This window comes from Mytilus californianus, unplaced genomic scaffold (assembly GCF_021869535.1).
Source record: "Mytilus californianus isolate M0D057914Y unplaced genomic scaffold, xbMytCali1.0.p SCAF_1, whole genome shotgun sequence".
NCBI lineage: Eukaryota > Metazoa > Mollusca > Bivalvia > Mytilida > Mytilidae > Mytilus > Mytilus californianus.
The window spans coordinates 111,785,809-111,807,500 of NW_026262581.1; the positions used below are offsets into that span (position 1 = coordinate 111,785,809).

Below are 21,692 nucleotides of genomic sequence, written 5' to 3' on the forward strand. Positions count from 1 at the left end.
GTTGTATACACAGTCATAATCATGTTTTCTGAAATTTAATCCATAAAATAAATAAATTTTCATATGCTGGTAGGTATAAATATATACATATATATTGATTTTTTATTGTTTCTTTGCAGAGAATCTAGCATTACATTTGACATCCTTTCTGTACAATACACTGTTGACACAGAGATACGTCTCGCCTGTCGTCAGAAAATTCAGAAAAAGACAATCTGAAGGACATGGACCATGACTTAGGGAGCAAGGCCTCCAAATAGAAACCAAACTGATATGTGCTGATAGTAGTGCAACTTTATAGAAAATATCATTGATCTATCACAAGCAGTTCCCATCAAACTTACTTAAGCAGAAAATTTAATATTGAAAATTGCCGATTAATTGAAAGTCGCTGGACCATGACCTAGTGGGTAGTGCCTCGAAATAGACCTTAAAATGATATGTACTGATAGTAATGCAACTTTAAAGAAAATACCATTGATCTTTCACAAGTAATTCCTATCAAACTGACTTAAGCAGAAACTAAACAATTGTTGATGTCGTTGCCTTCAAAATCGCCACTGGAAAAGCAACACCTATGTCTCACCTTCTGCAACATTTTCGTCCCAGATGAGATAAAAAACCATCATAAACTTCTACCAGCAAGTCAAATTGAACTTATATTTACCTTACATATCCTTCAGTTATTAATTTGCCTATTTTTCGTTTGGAGACAACAGCATAGTTGAGATTCAGTCGTCCATATTCCCACTGGACAGGACAATACAGGTCCAGTACATTACATAACCAATAGTAGGATGACCGTCTGAAATAAATTCAGAAAAATATTTTTCTATCTATTCAATCAAATCTTTTGTTAAAGTGTTTTTGTTGGAATTCTTTATTACCAGTATACTGAAAATTGATAGCTCACGTAAAATAATTAAGTTAATTGAATCTTTAAAGATCACAATTTGGATTTTCAAAACAAATATTGAGAATGAATTATGGCAAAAGCACATAGAGATAGAGCAAACCAAATATAGTGGTAAATGATACTTAGTCATTTGGTATAAATTGCTATTGGAAAGTAAATATACCATCGTATATCTCTAAAAAAAGTTACATGTTTTTGTTGGATTCTAACACAGTTCATTGGAACAGTACCTTCTTTAAAGCAATGTGGTGTGAGTGCTTGTTCTATGTTGAAGGCCTAACTGTGACTTTGAGATTAAATTCCAGTAACTAAAAGAAGTGTTTGAGGACACGAATGCCCCCGCTCAAGCTTGCTAATAATACATGAATTTTGATATCTGTTTGCGAGTTTTGGTTCTTAGCATTGTGCATGAGTTTCATAAAATTTGGACGAGGAAAACTTGTTAGAGTGCGGAAATCAAAATGGGACGAACCTTAATGCCCCCTTAGCCTAGCAGCAGTGCATAAAAAAAGAGCTGTTCCTATCTTGCCTGCTATATTGATGAAAATTGTTATGTTGAAAGTATTTACTGGGAGGGTAATATTATAGGTATGACATAATCTTAACATTATCAATTATCCATGTAAATGTAGTCGAGGCCTGATGAACCAGTCTAAAAGACATGTACACCTTACAATCATTCCAAACATCAAATACTCCATGCAGATGACCAATTGCTTATTTAGTACACAAAGAATGGGTGATGTTTTCTTCTAGAAGTATACATGATAATTACCTTGATTGAAACTCTTTAGTACACAAAGAATGGGTGATGTTTTCTTTTAGAAGTATACATGATAATTACCTTGATTGAAACTCCTTAGTACACAAAGAATGGGTGATGTTTTCTTTTAGAAGTATACATGATAATTACCTTGATTGAAACTCTTTAGTACACAAAGAATGGGTGATGTTTTCTTCTAGGAGTATACATGATATTTACCTTGATTGAAACTCTTTAGTACACAAAGAATGGGTGATGTTTTCTTCTAGAAGTATACATAATTACCTTGATTGAAACTCTTTAGTACACAAAGAATGGGTGGTGTTTTCTTCTAGAAGTATACATGATAATTACCTTGATTGACTCTTTAGTACACAAAGAATGGGTGATGTTTTCTTCTAGAAGTATACATGATAATTACCTTGATTGAAACTCTTTAGTACACAAAGAATGGGTGATGTTTTCTTCTAGAAGTATACATGATAATTACCTTGATTGAAACTCTTTAGTACACAAAGAATGGGTGATGCTTTCTTTTAGAAGTATACATGATAATTACCTTGATTGAAACTCTTTAGTACACAAAGAATGGGTGATGTTTTCTTCTAGAAGTATACATAATTACCTTGATTGAAACTCATTAGTACACAAAGAATGGGTGGTGTTTTCTTCTAGAAGTATACATGATAATTACCTTGATTGACTCTTTAGTACACAAAGAATGGGTGATGTTTTCTTCTAGAAGTATACATGATAATTACCTTGATTGAAACTCTTTAGTACACAAAGAATGGGTGATGTTTTCTTCTAGAAGTATACATGATAATTACCTTGATTGAAACTCTTTAGTACACAAAGAATGGGTGATGTTTTCTTTTAGAAGTATACATGATAATTACCTTGATTGAAACTCTTTAGCACACAAAGAATGGGTGGTGTTTTCTTCTAGAAGTATACATAATAATTACCTTGATTGAAACTCTTTAGTACACAAAGAATGGGTGATGTTTTCTATAGAATCACATAAACAATGAGTATAATCATAGGTTGGGTATATACACCTGAAATAAATAATATTAAATTTAAAGAAATTCCCAAACTTTTCTTATAAATCTGTTCCTGACATACAAATCTTGTTTCATCTAATAGTGATATATACACTTGTCTTTTCTTTCAAGCTTTACTTATCAGGTATGTATGATACAAACAACTTTAAATCAGTACCTGACACACAAATATTTTATCCTTTCTCTTCTTTCAAGCTTTTTCTTACATGTGGTCCAGATTCCATAAGGAAGATGTTGTTATTACATTTGGTTCAGTACCTTTCAGAAAGATAATTTTTCTTCATATTTGGTTCCTTCTGTACCTTTCAGAAAGAATTTTTTTCATTCAATTCCGTCCAAGACCCTTGAGGTGTTATTTTTCTTTCAAATAAATTAGGCAAAGGATCTGTGTAATCATTTTTTTGTTGCTTTTGTTCATGACCTAACAGGGTGTAAGAACACTAAACTGTACTCAAGACAAGTAATTAAGTGTTTATTTTGGTCTTTAAAAAGAAACCCATGACTCAGCTGATAAGGTATATCATATGTCTATTGTCAACTCTGATATAAGAAATCAAAGACCAAGTGTTCTCCTTACAGATAAATCAATATTTCCAATAACTATTTTACCATTTGCATAAGGTGGACTCACTATAATTCGTGGGATACAAATTTTCATGGATTTCGTTGTTAAATGTGAACACTTAATTTAAATATTTAATAAATTACAAAATCTCTATAGGCTTGTCTGCCGACTTTGGCAGAATGAGAAATCAGATGTCCATGAAAATAATACTTTCAAATCAACGAAAAATTTGGTACTGATAAAAATAAATGAATCCACAGTAGATCATACATCGTTTTTTTTACCATTTATCCCCAGTTCTGTGATGAGGGGTAAATTTTATCCTATATGCCACTGGATCTTTCTTTCCTTCCTCCAATGTTGTTTTCATTCGCAATGTAGCATCACCTTCAGTTATCTTTCCATTCTTCATATCCTGTGGAAAATTTCAGTTTTACATAATGTTCCATTTCAACATGTATGGTTTATCACATGCATTTTACTGTAAATATTATTTACATATTTGCATCTTTTAATGTTATTGTCATCTCTCTTTTTTGGAGGGTGGTCAATATATGAAAAATTGATGTTTTTGGCAGAAATTTAATAGCCTCTCTCCTAATTTTCTCTGAAATTTAGAACTTCCACAAATTTTTAATATACCTGACTATTGTTGAAGACCATAAGTTGATATCAAGATGTCTTTTGGTTATTATGTTGTTGGGTTGCTGTCATGATGTATACACTACAACTCCTTTTACTCAAATAAAGGAATTCCTTTATTTTTTTAGAATGATAACTTGTTGAAATCAGTTAAACATAAGCAAACTGATTTTACCAGCAGACTAATTATTCAAATAAACATAAAAGAAATCCAATCATCTGAAATGCTTGACCAATTTCTGCACTAAGACTAAACAAGTTCTCTTTTATAATCTATGATAGATTTATTGTGATCGATGGTTTTTCAAACGAGAGGGTGTTTCTCAGCTACAATATTGAAGGACGACAGCTCAGAGATGAGATGTAGCCAAGAGACATCCTTGAGTTTGAAAGACCATCAATAATCTGTTTATCACTGTTTTCCTAGGCAATATCAATGACATAGGTTAATGACATCATACAATTTCTTTCTATATGACTGAGAAAATCGAAAAATTATCACAAATAATCAAAGGAAAATTTTAAACAAGAATGTGTCCATAGTACACGGATGCCCCACTCGCACTATCATTTTCTATGTTCAGTGGACCGTGAAATTGGGGTCAAAACTCTAATTTGGCATTAAAATTAGAAAGATCACATCATAGGGAACATGTAATAAGTTTAAGGTTGATTGGACTTCAACTTCATCAAAAAACTACCTTGACCAAAAAGCTGAAGCGGGACAGACAGACTAATGAACGAACGGACGAACGAACGAACGAAAAACATAATGCCCCTCTACTATCGTAGGTGGGGCATAAAAATAATGATAATGAGATATTCTTACTTCAAATAACTGTAGAGATTCTTCAATAGGTCTGTCTCTCCATGGAGAATCTGGAGGATTGAAACCTTTTATATCTTCAGATTTCATATGACAAATATATGCATGTCCTCTCTTGATCAATTCTACAGCCAGCTCATATAATCTGTCAAAATTATCTGAGGCATGGGTAACTTTAAATGGTTTGTATCCTGTAAAACATTATCATAATTTCAATCTTTTATTTTAAAACTGCTTCATAAAAAAAAAACATTAAGCATAACAATTATTACTTTTTCTTCTCTCAATGTCTATCTTTTCTAAGTATTTTTAATCAATTGTGTGATCCAAAATGCGGTTAGACAGTAGCCATTTTCCGCTAAAGGTAAAGTGATTTTCTATTCAGGAGATCATTTAAGGGAGATAATTTAAAAGTTAGCGATTGTGTGGGGTTACCAAGGGGTAATTGCAAATGTTTTTCAGACAGGTAAGTACAGATTTTGATATAAACAATTATACATCATATGCAACCATTTGAGCCCATAAAATACAAAAAGGCCCTTTTCAAACCACATTCAGGTAAAAAATGGGCCTGACCTGTAATAAGGCCAAAACAGCAGACACCTAATAAAAGGAATACAAGATTGCAAACTAATTTTAGAAAAGATTAAAGAAATATCTGCACCTACAAATTAGAGATAATTATTTATCAAATGAATTCTATGGAATGTGAAATAAAAAATTCATAAATGTGAATTCTACAAAATATATTTGCTCATACTCACACAAAGTTCATCATACCACAGCTAGTACGCAGCTAATTGTAAAATAATTGAAGCAAGTTGTAAATGTCGTCAAAAAAGTAAATATTATCTCACCTAACCACTGAACCATCTCAAGAATAGCTTTAAAAAATTTCTCCTCCTCTTTCTCTGGGTTGGTATCATCATATCTTAAGTAACAGTTCCCATCATGAGCCTAATAGAAAATAAAAATACAAAATCAAATGCTGTCAGCATTATTTGGAAAATAAATAGTCTGATATAAAATACAGGTATGTGGTGAAATATTTTATAAAAATACAAAACCAATACTGGGTCTGGACCAGAATCATGAATAATTTTGAAGGAAATCTGTTTAGTATAATCCGATAACCTTTGTGAATACAATGGTATACAGAAAACAATAGTTACAAAGTCACCCTCTGTCACAAAAATACTTGAATTTAAAGATGACAGAAAATATGTACCTCTCTAGCAATCAAGTTCCACATTTGGGAAAATCACTTAAAGCTCTGTCCAAAATAGAAGTTGCAGATCTTCAATATGTGTGCTGTTACTGTGCAAAGACTGAATGTTGAATGAAAACTGGTGGGTGAGGGTTCAACACTAATCAAGTACAGTCGACTCTACTTAATCGTATACCGCTTAATTGCATAATTGGGTTAATTGCATAATTTTCTCCTCCATAAAACCATTTCCCTTTCATCTAATGTTAAATTATCCGGTTATCTGCATAGCCTAAAAAGTGGCCTTTCGGTTAATTGCATAGAAAATAATCGCAAGCTAGATATGCTTAGTTAAAACTGACGAGATTTTTGACCGGAAACAGCAATTTGGTAGGTATATTTTTCTTGAATGCATTATTATTTTCATTATTATTTCATATTCACTTTTGTGTTGTTTAAATAAAGTTTTAAAACAGTTTCTTTCATGTTTATATGATGGGATATTGATTAATAACCCTCAATGTGTACACAGGTAAAGTTTCTCTTGTTATATTTTAAGCCTTGAGGTAAAAAATGTTGAACAGGTAATTGTTGTAAAAACAGGACCATTCTCTTTCAAAAGGTGTTAGTTATTGATTGGATTTCAAACATTGTCCACAGATTAAATTTGCGGTGATCTTTAAAAACAATGACGCCTGCTAATTCATTTTTGAAAAACCATCCGATGTGTACACTCGTAATTCGGCTTGGAGTGATTTGTAGTCATGTTAAACATTACAGGGCATTTATGTATGGTTGAAGAATTTTATATGTCAAACATTTATTTTTTGTAATTTTGGAAAAGAGCATTAACTTCTAATTATTATATTTTCTCACGTTCAACACTCGCATCAAGCAAATAACCCGTAAAGAGGCCCAAACTGCTTTGCATATATGAAACTATCGAGGTTAAAGAAACAGTGTTACATCACTGTGCAAGCGGTAAATACTGCATATCAAAGGCACTTCAATACACATTTATTGTTAAGAAAGATAATAAACTATGTAGCATTGTTAGACAGTTTATTTTCACCAAAGCGTAATAATGTACATTGCACATATGGGTCATGGAAACATCTATTTTTAGAACAATTTGTTCTTTTTTCATATCCCAGGTAAAGGAAACATTGGAGCTGTACTTTGCTTAATTGCAAAATTTTGTCTGACAAATAGGCTATGCAAATAACCGGAATCGACTGTACCTTCAATGAGCTTCATACCAGCAGAGGAATAAAAAACCTAGATATCATTGAGATGGGAGCCATCTCTGTGGGCCCCGCTGTGAACAATGTGTGGTAAAAAATTTGTATCTTTATCATTGGACATGGGGTTGTCAACTGAAACCAAAGTTTTTTACCTTCACCTTTGACCTAGGAAGTTGTACATTAATTATGACACACCCTCTGGTGTTGGTTTATATACATGTCAAGTATAAACTTTGAAATCGTAACATTTCTCAAGATATAGAGCAGACATGATTTTTACCATAGGACATGGGTTTGTCAACTAAAACCAAAGTTTTTGACCTTGACATTTGACCTAGGAAGTTGTACATACATTATGACACACCCTCTGGTGTTGGTTGATATTCATGTCAAGTATAAACTTTGAAATCATACCGGTTCTCTAGATATTGAGCAGACACAATTTGTTACGGACGGTCGGACAGACTGATAACTATAGGGCGTCCGCCATTCGGCGTGGCCCTAATAATAGTGGACAGAGTCAAGCAGTTACTTAACCTGCTCTCTTGTCTGTCAGGTTAAAAATAAGATGACAAGAATATGCCTTGTACCTTAAAGCTTTGGTGATCAATTGAATAAATCTGTAAAAGTACATATAGAAGTTGATCATATAAGACTTGACCATCAGTAATAATACATATTTTTGTTCTGTTCATTGTTGTTTTATCATTGCTTGTACTTTTTTCTCCAAGGAGTCAGTTGTTTGTGGTTTGTGTGGTAATTTGTTCTGTTCAATATTTTTGGTAATTTCTGTTATCTGTTTTACAATGTTTTTTAAAATTAATATTGGAATGAACTCCATTTATTTTTCTAGAGGAGAGATAGGAGGGGGTCTCATCCACAATTCCAAAGAAAATAAATGTCCAAAACATATGTACATAAATTTAGACTGAGTAAAATACTGAATCAATACAAGAAACTGTGCGGGGACATGTATTTTTAAGAGCATATTTGATAGGCAAGGTAGAAAACTTAACATTTAGCAAAGAAAACCAAATGTTTTTGCAGGTTGAAAAATATTCTTTATTTCTTACAGGTTTCCTTCAGAATTCTTTATCTTGAAACTGCTACATTGTCACCTACGGACAGACAATTATATTTTGTATTATAATTAGTCTGTGGACAGTTATCTCCCTTAGCCAAGGTAACTTAAGTTTGATCACTTTGGACATTGGTTAGGTAAAAGCTCTCATTCTTTGATTTTTTTCCATTCATTGTGTTTAATTTTCTTTTTTTTTGTGCAATACATATTTTTTCGTCCATGTAGAATAAATACTAGAAATTCAAAACTACTTACTCTAGCATAACCAAAGTTAAAGTTGATAGCTTTTGCATGGCCAATATGTAGAATACCATTTGGTTCTGGTGGAAATCTGGAATGTACCTGTTATTGTAGAAAAAATATATTCAAATGAATGAATAATTTAATCACACAAAAAATAAAGATAGCTCTTCGTAATACAAAGACACAAAATGCTAAGTAAAAATGACAGACAACCTATCATGAAACGTGGTATAATTCATATTTCTTGTGACATCAACATTAGCCTTCAATATTGTATATTTGTACAATATATGGAAGAAGTAACAATAAGTATAATAATTTATCAAACATAATAACTGATTTTGAATAAAAAAGATGCATTTCTTCTAGAATCCTGGCCATTTAAAATGCAGTGTAACTCTGTGGCAAAAAAGGTCAAGGTTGTTCTGTATAGTTAATTTCATTCCATCACAACTATCACAGTTAAGTCAGATAAAGAAGTCATTGTCCTTGATCCAAGTTAACACTGGTCTCTTAAAAGTGTGATATGTCTTTATATTCTATTACATCTCAAACTGAGATTTACTTATACCTCCCTGTTCCTATTATTCAGAATGAAAAAAAAAACTATCATTTGAAAGGCAAGTTTTGATCTGTCCAGAAATTTCAGGAAATCCACTCTTCAACATTAGTTTTACAATGAAGCCAGATTTCATAAAATGTACCTTGCCTCCAGTAACACTCATATGTTCCTTCAATAATTCCATGGTCTTAGGTGTTATCACATAACCTTCTGTTTTATAATTTTCCCCTAAAAACAAAAACAGAAATCACATATCATTTTATCTCTACCATCAAATGGTGCATGCTATTATTTCTATAAGGTTATATTATATAAGGTTTTATAGTGATTAGGATTATAACACAATATTGACGACCGCTGTACCCCAATTTTTGACATTTTTACCTAATATGTCTATTTGTTTTGCCTACACATTGTTGTCAATATAATGAAATTCTATGCAACTGTCATACAAGTGAGAAGTTTAGCTAGCTATAAAACCAGGTTTAACCCACCATTTTCTACAAAAGGAAATGCCTATAGCAAGTCAGGAATATGACAGTTGTTTTCCATTAGTTTGATGTGTTTGAGCTTTTGATTTTGCCATTTGATAAGGGAATTTCAATTTTTAATTTTCCTTGGAGTTCAGTATTTTAGTTATTTTACTGTTTTCGAGATAATGATCATAAACAGAGTGTGAATCAGATACAGGGACAACATATAGTTTCCTTAATTACTATGGAAGCCATTTATACTTAAAGGGAAAGTCCGCGATTTTTTACTTATCATCTAAATATGTTCATCTTAACATAAAAAACACATTCACAAAGTTATAAATTTATATTCTTTCTAATAAAGGAGAAAATCAAATATTTGTAACTTTTTTGGTTGACCTACGTCACTGGGTTGTGACGTTTTAACCCGATTTGTTGAATCATGGGAAAAAATAAAATCTGTTAAAGTCTTAATTGCTTATCAGAATTTTACGTGATTAAAAGCGCACAGATGACCGTTGGTCGTAGTTAATAACCACAATATTAGAATGAAAGAAAATGAATATGTGTGTATCGTTTTGTATTGATTGAATAAAACTTCCGAAATGAAGTTATCTAAATATAAATATTTTCGAATTAATTTCATAAATTATTGAGATTTTTTCATAAAATATCTATAGAACATTTTTACTGATATTGAACTGAAAATATTTTAAGTTTTATTTACCGTTATAACTTTGATAACCATTTCAATGCAAAATATTTGTGAACAGAGTTTGTATATTATTTTGTAAAGTCATTGTTTATTTCTCGATTTGAGGAGAATTCGTTTGAACTTTACCTTGCAGCAATTTAGCCTCAGGCGTACACATGTGTGAATTCAAGCGTACACAGGTGTGAATATTGTCATTTTGAATGGATTAATAGAAAGAGTATAGCGTGTTTAATATACCCAGATGAAATACCCGATGACAATAGAGAAACAATAATTAAATTGTATAAATTAATTGAAAATTTACATTCAACTTTTTAATTCCGGAAGTGTTACAATATTAAAATGGAACAATTTTCGTTTACGTTCTATGCAATTAGCATAAAGTTAAGATATGAAGTTAAAAGAATAGTACTTTTAACCTTAAAAATTAAATGTTACATTTCCCAATTAATAATCATTGCACATCTGTTTAATTTACTGTACCTGAATTCTTTAACTTGTATTAAACCTGGCGATGTTTAAATGCTAACAATCGTAAAACTATCGCAATTTTAAAGTTTTTAATTGAAAAAATACAACAGTACAACATGCATGATTTTTTTTAATTTTCTTATTAACATTTCATTCTTACATAATTAAATTCATTTGACAATCACTTAGACAAATTATTTGTGAAAAGAATACAAATTATCGTTTATTTCATTAATGAATATACATACATTATAAATCTTAGCTAATACATTAATTTGTTTGAGGATTTTGTTTAGGATAGCCGTCATTAATCCAAATTAGTAATACAGTTATTGTAATTAAAGGCATATCTTAGTAATGTATTACTGATATTGACGATTTTAGAACAGTTCGTCCCAACCTCGTTGTTCTTGAAACAATCTTTACTAGTATACTTGTAAGTTTCCTGACGTATAAGCGCCATTGAGGATGAGCTCCAGAGATAGCAGACTAGTAGCGTATTTGTTTGTTGGGGCAGGAGAGGCCATGCAACCACTTGTACAGATAAACAAGCTTATGTTGTCAACACTATCAGAAAGAGTTCCCATCGTCGGATGGGATATATGAAGGTTCCAAGAATAAACTATCGACATGTCTAACTCTGAACAGTTAGTAAACGGACTTAACAATGATCTATAGACATCGACCGCTTGTTCTTGATATTTGAAACTGCATGTATATATACGTTTATGAGAGTGATTATTTATCTTGTGTCTGACGAAAACTAATGCCTGCATGGTTATATCTTGCCATACGTTTGTATTGGTTTGGTGGGTGTTCACTCAAAATCGTAATTCAAAAATTGTGTTTGTGAGATGTAGATTCACTTCAATACCGAATTTCGTCTATATATTTCACAAGTGTATACCACGGAGAAGATCTGAAGGTATGTTACTCCATTTTGTTTGGGTGTGAACCATCGATGTTTACAGCAATATTTAATGAATAAGATGATGATGGTAGAAAGAACTATGAGCGTCATTTGGCAAATATTACATGCATGTCGGACCATGAGTTGTCAATCTGTATGAAAAAATTTCCAATACAACCATATTGAGTAGGAATTTTTACATGCTAAACTCTCGTTCTAGTATTACAGGGTTCTTGTGTCGTCTAACTCAGACACACATCTTTTACTTTAAGATGTATGAAAGGTTCTAAATATATATATATATATCTTAAATGTAACAATAATCAAACGCCTATAGGCAATCACTAAAATGGTATGAAGTTTTTATACAGATTTATTCTTATTTACACAATCATTAACAAACTAAATAAATTTAACAAAGTAACACCGTGACACTACGATATAACAAATGGGATAAAAATTATTTTTAACCATGCTATGCAGAAACTTAACACATCAAGCAGGAACATATATATTATATACTGTTCCCAGCATCAAGTTAGTGCACGTGAATACCAATTAGGAACACGATGTGTGATTTTGTATAACTAAAAATATCAAAGCGAGCAATAACTTTGTCAAGCAAACATTTTTTTTCACTATGCCTCTCTTTATCTCCGCTCCTTTACAATAACTATTTCGCTTTTCGTCGATCATTCTCTATATTGTTCTCTATTCGGTTAATTTTTTTTTCACTATGCCACTCTATCTCCGCTCCTTTTCCCCCTGTCGTCCTAATCCTAATAAAGATAGGGACATTAGACATAGAAGGGGCTCTCTTATCTTCAATGAATTAATATTGATAGTGACTATAAGTGCTGCATTACTTTATATATCTGCATGTTTGCCAATCGACAAAAGCTTGTATTTGCGTGAAGAATTTTTTTCTTCAAAAATATGGTCCAGAATCATGACAAAACAATATTCATTTCACAAAAATGTTCAAAGGTCATGTTTATAATTTTTTTTAAACTTATTATCAGCAAAAAAAGTGGATAATATTATTATCAGAACATCATTCATTAAAAGGTGGAATTATAATTTCAAACACACACAAGATAAACAACCTTAGACACAAATATATGGTTCAATAAATGTTACCTGTGCACACCGGGTACCTCAATAAAGAGGCCATGCATGAACCTGTATTATATAATTGTGTAATACGAATTTTTAGTTGACAGGATGTCACTGGAATACCCAGGGACGTGTATCTAATATACGTCCTTGGAATACCTAACTGAATGTGTCGCTCTGACACGACATCTATCAATAATTCTGACATACCTATTATCAATTCGGGAGGAAGCCAAAATAAATATATAATAAGATAACGTAAATAAAATTTAAATAGAAAAAAAACCTATAAATTTTTCACCGAACATACCAGATAGAGTCACACATTTAACTGTAAAGCTAAGTGTCTTTATAAGTGACCGTTCCGAAATGATCCCGTATCAATTTGATATAATTTAAAGATTAGTTTAAAAAACCCACTTTTAATAAAAAAATGAGATGTCCGATATTTCGATATTTACATATCTATAACCTGGGAATATTATACTATATCAACATATTATGTCCCAGCTAAAACCTCTTCCTAACATTGCTCCTTGTCAATAGCCGTTAAATATCATAATTAAAAAATTGTACAATTTTGTTCACAAATTGGAATTTTGTGAACGTAGTTACACTTACCTGATATCCTTACATTATGGATTATCTTTCCGGTATTTGGTCACATCTCGCTCAAAACGCTTGACTGATCAAGAATTCAAACCTCTCGGTGAATCAGTCCAAGCGTGAGAACCCCTTCAGTATTCTCCGGCGAAATCCAAACAGATTGCCAAAAGAATTACTAATGGGGAGGAGGTGGGTAGTATATCAGGTAAGTGTAACTACGTTCACAAAATTCCAATTTGTGAACAAAATTGTACAATTTTAATATTACTTGTTACACTTACCTGATATCCTTACATTATGGATATCCATAGATTCTAAAGCAGTCCCAACTCAAGCGGTGGACTGTAATTCTTTTGTTCAAATAATGTACACTATATTACACTATATACAAAGTCTAAATGTTTGACTTTAAACACATTAAATAGATGTCTTTTTCATCTCACACACAAAGGTTTAAAAACTTGCATCGCATCTCGTCGGATATGAATAGTTCCAACACTATACAAACTATATTACAAGTTAAAAAACTGTACACATTTTTCTTCTTTTTTCGAATTTTATGTATTTTTCTTCTTTTTTTTTTTTTTTTTACTTCGATAAAACATGAGGGTCTATGTGACGTAAGTAAAATTTGGTGAATGTGGATTCCCTGCTCCAATCAGCAGCTTCCATGATGTTCTTCATTGATGCACCTTTATAAAGAGCCCAAGAAGGACCAATAGCTCTTGTCGAATGAGCCTTAACAGATTTCTTTTTGTCGTTATATGCCATCTGAATGGTACTCACAATCCATGATGAAATTGTTTGACTTGAAATTGGCTTATGTGGATTACTGATTGCTAAGAACAATTTACTATCTTGTCTGTTTTCACCACGAAAATTGTCAGTGCTCTTTAAATAGTACGTTAATGCCCTTTTAGGGTCAAGAAGCTTTTCTGCATCAAAGGCAGGTACAAAAATCTTAGCACCAAAATGTCCAGGACGGTCTTGTTTTGACAATCCTTCTCTAATAAAATAAACTCCTCTGCTATGTACAGATATATTTCCATCTCCCAAACGTAAGGCCTGTATATCACTGCAACGCCTGAAAGTAGTGATAGCAATTAAAAATACAGTTTTCCATGTGATAAACTTGAGTTCAGCCTTTTTCATTGGCTCAAAAGGCTTTTTCTTTAACATTTCAAGTATTTTATCTAAATTCCATTCAGGAAGTAGTTTGACCCTGGGAGGCCTTGAATTGAAAACACCCTTCAATAAACGAATAATGTATGGGTGTTGACCTACTGGTATTTTTTCAACTGGGGGTAAAACACTTGATAACATAGATCTGTAGCCCCCAATCGTACTATACTGGAGACCACTGGTATACAGACTTGTAAGAAAATCTGCAGTTTCTGTTAAAGAGGCAGAATAGGGATCAATTTCCCTTTCACTACACCAGCCACAGAATTTTTTGAACTTACTAGAATAGTCCTTTTGAGTTCCTGTTCTCCAAGAAGCTGACATGAGTTGTCTAGTTTCTTTAGAAAAACCTCTCTTTTTGAAAATTCTGTTGATAGAGGCCATGCAACCAGACTGAATATTTCTGGGCTTGGATGGTATATTTTTGTTCTTGGCTGATGTAGTAGATTTTTTTGAACTGGTATTTTTATGGGATAATCTGATATCATTTTTAGCAGTTCTGGGTACCAGTGTCTCCTTGGCCAATGAGGAGCTACAAGAATTAGCTGGCAATTGTACCGATTCATGTGTTGGAGCACTTTCGGTACTAGACAGATCGGAGGAAAAGCATACCCGATTACATTGTCCCACGGTATGGACAGAGCATCTATTGCATATGCTTCCGGGTGAGGAAACCATGAACAAAATATTTTCACTTTGCGATTTTCCGCTGATGCAAACAAATCTATCATCGGTCTGCCTAACCTGACAAAAATTTGTTGAGCTACAGTCTCCTGAAGAGACCACTCTGTGTGTCTTATTTTTGTCCGTGATAGAAGATCTGCTAACACATTCGCTTTGCCTGCTATATGTGCTGCTTTTATCTGAATTTTGTGTTCTATTAGGAGTTTCAACAAATCCCAAGTTTTTTGACAAAGCTGAATTGATTTGGTGCCCCCCTGTTTGTTTATGTATTGTACAACAGTCGAGTTGTCGCATCGCAGAAGTACATTTTTCCTTTTCAACTGAGGGAGAAAATGTTGTATTGTTTTCAGTACAGCTTCCAACTCTAGACAATTGATATGTTGAGTTTTCTGTATATCTGACCAGGTCCCTTGGACTATCTGGGAATCCATGTGACCACCCCAACCGTTCGATGTAGAAGCATCTGTCGTTATGGTCACATGAGTTTCCCAGTGTTGTAAAGATCTGCCCTTTGTAATGTTGGCTGTATCTGACCACCAAATCAGATGAGATTTTAGATATTGTGTAATTGGAACATTCAGTTCCAGATTTTGAGAAGTGGGGCGCCAATGACTCAGCAAATAAATTTGAATTGGTCTCATATGAAGTCTTGCATAGGGAATCATCTCTATGCAAGAAGCCATAATTCCAAGTAGATGTAAAAAATCTCTGGCTGTTGCATGTTTTTTCAAGTTCATTACTTTGACTGTTTTTTGTAATTTCAACACTCTTTCTTGTGTTGGCATTACTATTCCTAAATCCAGATGGAATAATGCACCTATATATGTTATTTTCTGTGTTGGAGTTAAAGAGGATTTTTTTAGATTGATTATGAAACCCAACTTTACCAGAAGATTCAACACTATCTCTCGATCCTGGACTAACATGAGAGATGATTGATTTACTAGAAACCAGTCGTCCAGGTATACTACTAGTCTGATGCCTTGTGCTCGTAAATGTGCAGCTACTACCGATACTACTTTGGTAAAAACTCGAGGAGCTGATGTTGGACCAAACGGTAGAGCTGAAAATTGTAAGCAAGGGCTGTTTTTTACACAAAACCTCAGATACTGTCTGTGTTTTTGAAATACAGGGATATGCATATATGCGTCCTTTAGATCGAGAGATATTGCCCAATCCCCTTGTTTTACTACATTCAAAACTGTTGACAGAGAGTCCATTTTGAAGTGTTGTTTTCGGAGATACCTGTTGAGGGGTTTTAAATTTATTACGGGTCTCATGTCCCCTGTTTTTTTCGGAACTAGGAAAAATGTGCTGTAGAAACCGTTTAAAATGTCCGCTTGCGGAACATATTCTACAGCGCTTTTTTCCATAAGTTCTTTTACTTCTAAATGTAAAATTTCTAAATCTTTTGCAGGAACAGAAGTTATTTTTACTCCTGTTTTTGGAGGAAACTGTTGAAATTCCAGTTTGTAGCCCTCTTTTATAATTGATAAAACCCACTGATCGTTTGTTATTTTTGTCCATTCCTTTAGAAATAAGCTTAAACGACCCCCTACAGGTATCTCTGGAAGCAACATTTGCACATGAAAGTTGCTTACCTTGATCTGATAGTCATTTCTTTTGTTGCCCCTTGGCATGAAATGGGTTGTTAAAGCGACGAAAATTGTTCGTTGTACCAGAACTCTTGTCGTCTTTATCTGGTCTTGTTACTGTACTAGTTCTTTGTACTGTACGCTGTGTATTAGACTTAGCACCTGTGAAAGTAGAACCTTGTGCATTGTCAAATTTTGGTTTCTTAGACCAATCATTGGAAAATTGATTGCCTGTAGCTTTCCTTTTCACTGAAAAAGTTTTATTTACATGTAATTCAGGCAGTAACTCTTTTAATTGTTTATTTTTGTCAACCCTGTCTTTAAGAGTTTGTTCCATATTGTCACCAATGACACCTGACTTTGTCAAAGGTAATGATACAAGTGGATGCTTAAGCTCTTTAATATCATTAAGACCTGTGTCCTCTAAAGTAGCTTTTCTACGAATTAAGTGGTGAAATGCACCAGCCCGTGCCACTTGGTCCAAAGATTTTGTAGACATTGCAAATATGTCTCTTACAAGTTGGATAGATTTGTCTAGATTAACTTCATTTTCTGACAAAGTATTTAACAAATTGCCCAAAGCTTGTTGGGTGTATGCTGTAGTAATTATCCCCATGCGTGCAGCTACCTGGCCTTGATATGCCAACTTTTCAAGGGATTTTAAACAAGGATTGTATAAATTGCTTTTCTGGCTTACTGAATAAGCTTTAGCACCATGTTTTTTCACTAATAAATCAGGTACCATATTATCTAGACTAGGTACTTCTAAAATATCACTAGTTTTCTCGTGAACAGGAAAACTGTGTCTATATTCATCATTATAGGCTGTCAACCTTTCTGGATTTTTACACCTCCAAGAACCAGATAAAATATCAATTTGACTTTTGTCAAGAATAAGACCTCCAGAGCTTGTCTCTTTTTTAGTCTTAACATCATCCCCAAATAAAGATTTTAAGTGATCATTATTGTTCTCATCTGAGTCACTTTCATTACCATTCACATATTTACTGAATCTTGATGAAGATTTTTGAGGATTTTCAGTTTCACTTTTTAAAGAAGACTCATCTTCTGATAGTAAACCTATGTCATGTCTTTCTCTAAGGCCTGGTGCCAAAGATACGACATCTTCATTTTCCCTTTCACGAACTGAATCTGTTGGAAAATGTTCATGGTTAGAATCCTGAACAAGTCTGTGCGCTCCTGAAGAGCCACTATCTTGTTCAGATTGATTCTGACAAGGTCTCTGCTCACCTGACGTGACAGTATCCTTGTTTATATTTATACCATCGTTTGAACTAAATAAATCAAAAAATTTATCAAACCTGGTTTCTATCTGTGAGAAACGGCTTTCCCATTTCTTATTCAGTTCCTCGACCTCGTCCTTTTTCTTGGACCTACGGGAACTGGTCTTTCTCGAGGCTTTTGGCTCCGCCATTTTATCCCGAGCATCCCCTGCCACTGATGATTTTGGACTGCTGGCAGTAGAAAATACCTCGTCTTCACTGAGCGTGTGATGAACGGTAGCTTCCGTCATCCTTGCACGCATACGAAAACTTAATTTGCAAAAACTTGTGTCTTAGACACGTTAATTCTGACGAATAAAGAAACGTGACCGCTTTGGATTTCGCCGGAAAGAATACTGAAGGGGTTCTCACGCTTGGACTGATTCACCGAGAGGTTTGAATTCTTGATCAGTCAAGCGTTTTGAGCGAGATGTGACCAAATACCGGAAAGATAATCCATAATGTAAGGATATCAGGTAAGTGTAACAAGTAATATTAATAAAATGCTCCGCAGGGCGCAGCTTGATACGACCGCAGAGGTCGAACCCTGAACAGTTGGGGCAAGTATGGACACAACATTCAAGCTTGATACAGCTCTGAATTTGGATTGTGATTAAATATTTGACACAGCATAGGTTTCTGACACAGAATGAATGTGGTCTAAGAACTTAAAAATTTTAAATTGGACATTCACCTATTATGGTCCAATATCCAAAATCTAAATACATGGTTAGATTCAGCATATCAAAGAACCCCAAGAATTCAATTTTTGATGAAATCAAACAAAGTTTAATTTTGGACCCCGATTTGGACCAACTTGAAAACTGGGCCCATAATCAAAAATCTAAATACATGTTTAGATTCAGCATATCAAAGAACCCTAAAAATTCAATTTTTGTTAAAATCAAACTAAGTTTAATTTTGGACCCTTTGGACCTTAATGTAGACCAATTTGAAAACGGAACCAAAAATTAATAATTTAAATACACGGTTAGATTCGGCATATCAAAGAACCCCAATAATTCAATTTTTGATGAAATCAAACAAAGTTAAATTTTGGACCCTTTTGACCTCAATGTGGACAAAGTTGATAACGGGGCCCAAAAATCAAAAATCTAAATACATGGTTAGATTCAGCATATCAAAGAACCCCATATATTCAATTTTTGTTGAAATCAAACAAAGTTTAATTTTGGACCCCGATTTGGACCAACTTGAAAACTGGGCCCATAATCAAAAATCTAAATACATGTTTAGATTCAGCATATCAAAGAACCCTAAAAATTCATTTTTTGTTAAAATCAAACAAGTTTAATTTTGGACCCTTTGGACCTTAATGTAGACCAATTTGAAAACGGAACCAAAAATTAAGAATCTAAATACACGGTTAGATTCAGCATATCAAAGAACCCCAATAATTCAATTTTTGATGAAATCAAACAAAGTTAAATTTTGGACCCTTTGGACCTCAATGTGGACCAATTTAAAAACGGGGCCCAAAATCCAAAAACTTAATACACGGTTAGATTCAGCATATTAAAGAACCCCAAGAATTCAAGAATAAAACCCCATTGAAATTGATCAAGAAATAAGCAATTTATACGAAGTATCTTCTTTTGCACAATACTGTGCAATTGAATATTTCTTGCTATTGCGCAATACTGTACAATTGACAATTTCTTGCTATTGCGCAATATTGTGCTATTGGATATTTCTTGCTATTGCGCAATACTGTGCAATTGAAGATTTCTTGCTATTGCGCAATACTGTGCAATTGAAGATTTCTTGCTATTGTGCAATACTGTGCAATTGAAAATTTCTTGCTATTGCACAATACTTATTAGATAATAATTTACACATCCTGTTTGGTGTGTATCTCCTACCATATCATTATTATTTGCTTTTAAATATTAATCAGAAATAACCAACTTAAAATGGAAAATTTTAAAAGAAAAAAAAAAGGAAAAAAAGAAAAAAAAAAAGAAAAAAAAAAAATCCCCCCCAAATTTTTTGAACCCCCTTATGATTCATCACCCCCAAACTCAATCCCAGCCTTCCCTTTGTGGTATGGTGCCTTGCAGTACAATTTCAGAGAGATCCATACACTTGAACACAAGTTATTGTCTGGAAACTAGAAAAATGCTTATTTTTGGCCCCTTTTTGGCCCCCAATTCCTAAACGTTTCAAGCAATTACCCCCAAACTCAATTCCAGCTTTCCCTTTGTGATATGGAACCTTGTAGTACAATTTCAGAAATATCCAAACACTAACACACAAGTTATTGTCATGAAACTAAAAAAATGCTTGTTTTTGGCCCCTTTTTTGGCCCCTAATTCCTAAAATTTTGAGGCAATTACCCCCAAAATCAACTACATTCTTTCCTTTGTGATATGGAACCTTGTGGTACAATGTCAGAGAGATCCATACACTTACACACAAGTTATTGTCTGGAAGTTACAAAAATGCTTATTTTTGGCCCCTTTTTGGCCCCTAATTCCTTAACTGTTGGTACCATAACCCCCAAAATCAATCCCAACCTTCCTTTCGTGGTATTGAACCTTATGGTAAAATTTCATGGAGATCCATTCACTTAAACTAAAGTTAGAGTGCGAAAACCAATGTGTCTTCGGACGACGCCGGACGACGCCAGACGACGACGACGACGACGCCAAGGTCATACCAATATACGACCAAAAAATTTTTAATTTTTGCGGTCGTATAAAAATGTTATTTTATATCGTATAACTTTATTGATTGAAAAATTATCTTGTCTAAATACGGAACTATTCTTTATACAATCAATGCACTTTATATAAAAGAGGCATACACTTTATATAAAAGAGGCATACTAATGAATCTTCTGTAAATCAGTGATTGTTACAAGAACACTGCATTTGTCTTTCTTATAATTGAAACTGTTCTTCCTCATCAAATCCATATTTTTTTTATTCAACGAGATCTTATCATATAAGGATTTGATAACTATAGCTATCAGAACTACTAGGTTATTTTGTTATTAAAAAAGGATAATTACCATCGAATCTCCCTCGAAACAATATTGTTCAAAATGGTCTTCACACACCAACTTGTGCTTGCTATAGATGCAACTATTTGCTGTTAGTTTAAGGTTGTACAACCATGTCTGATACAATTCCTTCTTTTTTTTGTGTGATTGGGAAAACTATGTAGACTTTTGTCATAACCTTGTCTGACAGAATAACCGTACGCTTGACAAGACATTTTGACACTGAATAACAGTCTACGGTAATCCCCAATTGATGATGGGAGTTTTTAACGCACGGTCGGTAAATCCCCGATTCTTTTTGTTCTTTGTGGTTTATAGATATCACATGACTTTTTAGATCGAACATGCCGACAAGACGGCGATATGTCGAGAACTGATAGTGAATTTCAAAAATCGATTTTGATCTCTTTTACATAGAGAATAAAAGTTTTTTATTTATGAACATGTGGTTTTTTATGCTTAAAGAACAAAATATCAATTTTTCATTTTTTTGCGGAGTTTCCCTTTAACATTTTG

General features: G+C 33.2%; 2 protein-coding genes across 3 annotated transcripts in view; both read right to left on the reverse strand.

Annotated features, from left to right (window-relative positions):
• Positions 1 to 21,692, reverse strand: part of LOC127711158 (glutamine--tRNA ligase-like) — a 66,029-nt gene that overhangs the window by 23,729 nt on the left and 20,608 nt on the right. For both annotated transcript variants that reach the window (XM_052217119.1, XM_052217111.1), the window contains exons 9-15: positions 9,259 to 9,344; positions 8,567 to 8,653; positions 5,637 to 5,736; positions 4,783 to 4,970; positions 3,596 to 3,726; positions 2,648 to 2,740; positions 668 to 805 (exon numbers count right to left, since the gene is read on the reverse strand). In XM_052217119.1, coding sequence (XP_052073079.1) covers positions 668 to 805; positions 2,648 to 2,740; positions 3,596 to 3,726; positions 4,783 to 4,970; positions 5,637 to 5,736; positions 8,567 to 8,653; positions 9,259 to 9,344 — 823 coding nt within the window. The remainder of the gene's footprint in view (positions 1 to 667; positions 806 to 2,647; positions 2,741 to 3,595; positions 3,727 to 4,782; positions 4,971 to 5,636; positions 5,737 to 8,566; positions 8,654 to 9,258; positions 9,345 to 21,692) is intronic.
• LOC127711221 (uncharacterized) lies at positions 14,026 to 18,610 on the reverse strand. Its single transcript, XM_052217205.1, has 2 exons — positions 16,875 to 18,610; positions 14,026 to 14,491 (listed from the first exon to the last, which is right to left on the reverse strand). Exon 1 carries the CDS (start codon positions 18,412 to 18,414, stop codon positions 16,888 to 16,890), a length of 1,527 nt encoding a protein of 508 aa, XP_052073165.1. The 5' UTR covers positions 18,415 to 18,610; the 3' UTR covers positions 14,026 to 14,491; positions 16,875 to 16,887.

What these genes read in the sequence shown, in the direction of transcription:
- LOC127711221 (XM_052217205.1), bottom strand. Translation starts at nt 18,414, where the DNA reads ATGCGTGCAAGGATGACGGAAGCTACCGTTCATCACACGCTCAGTGAA.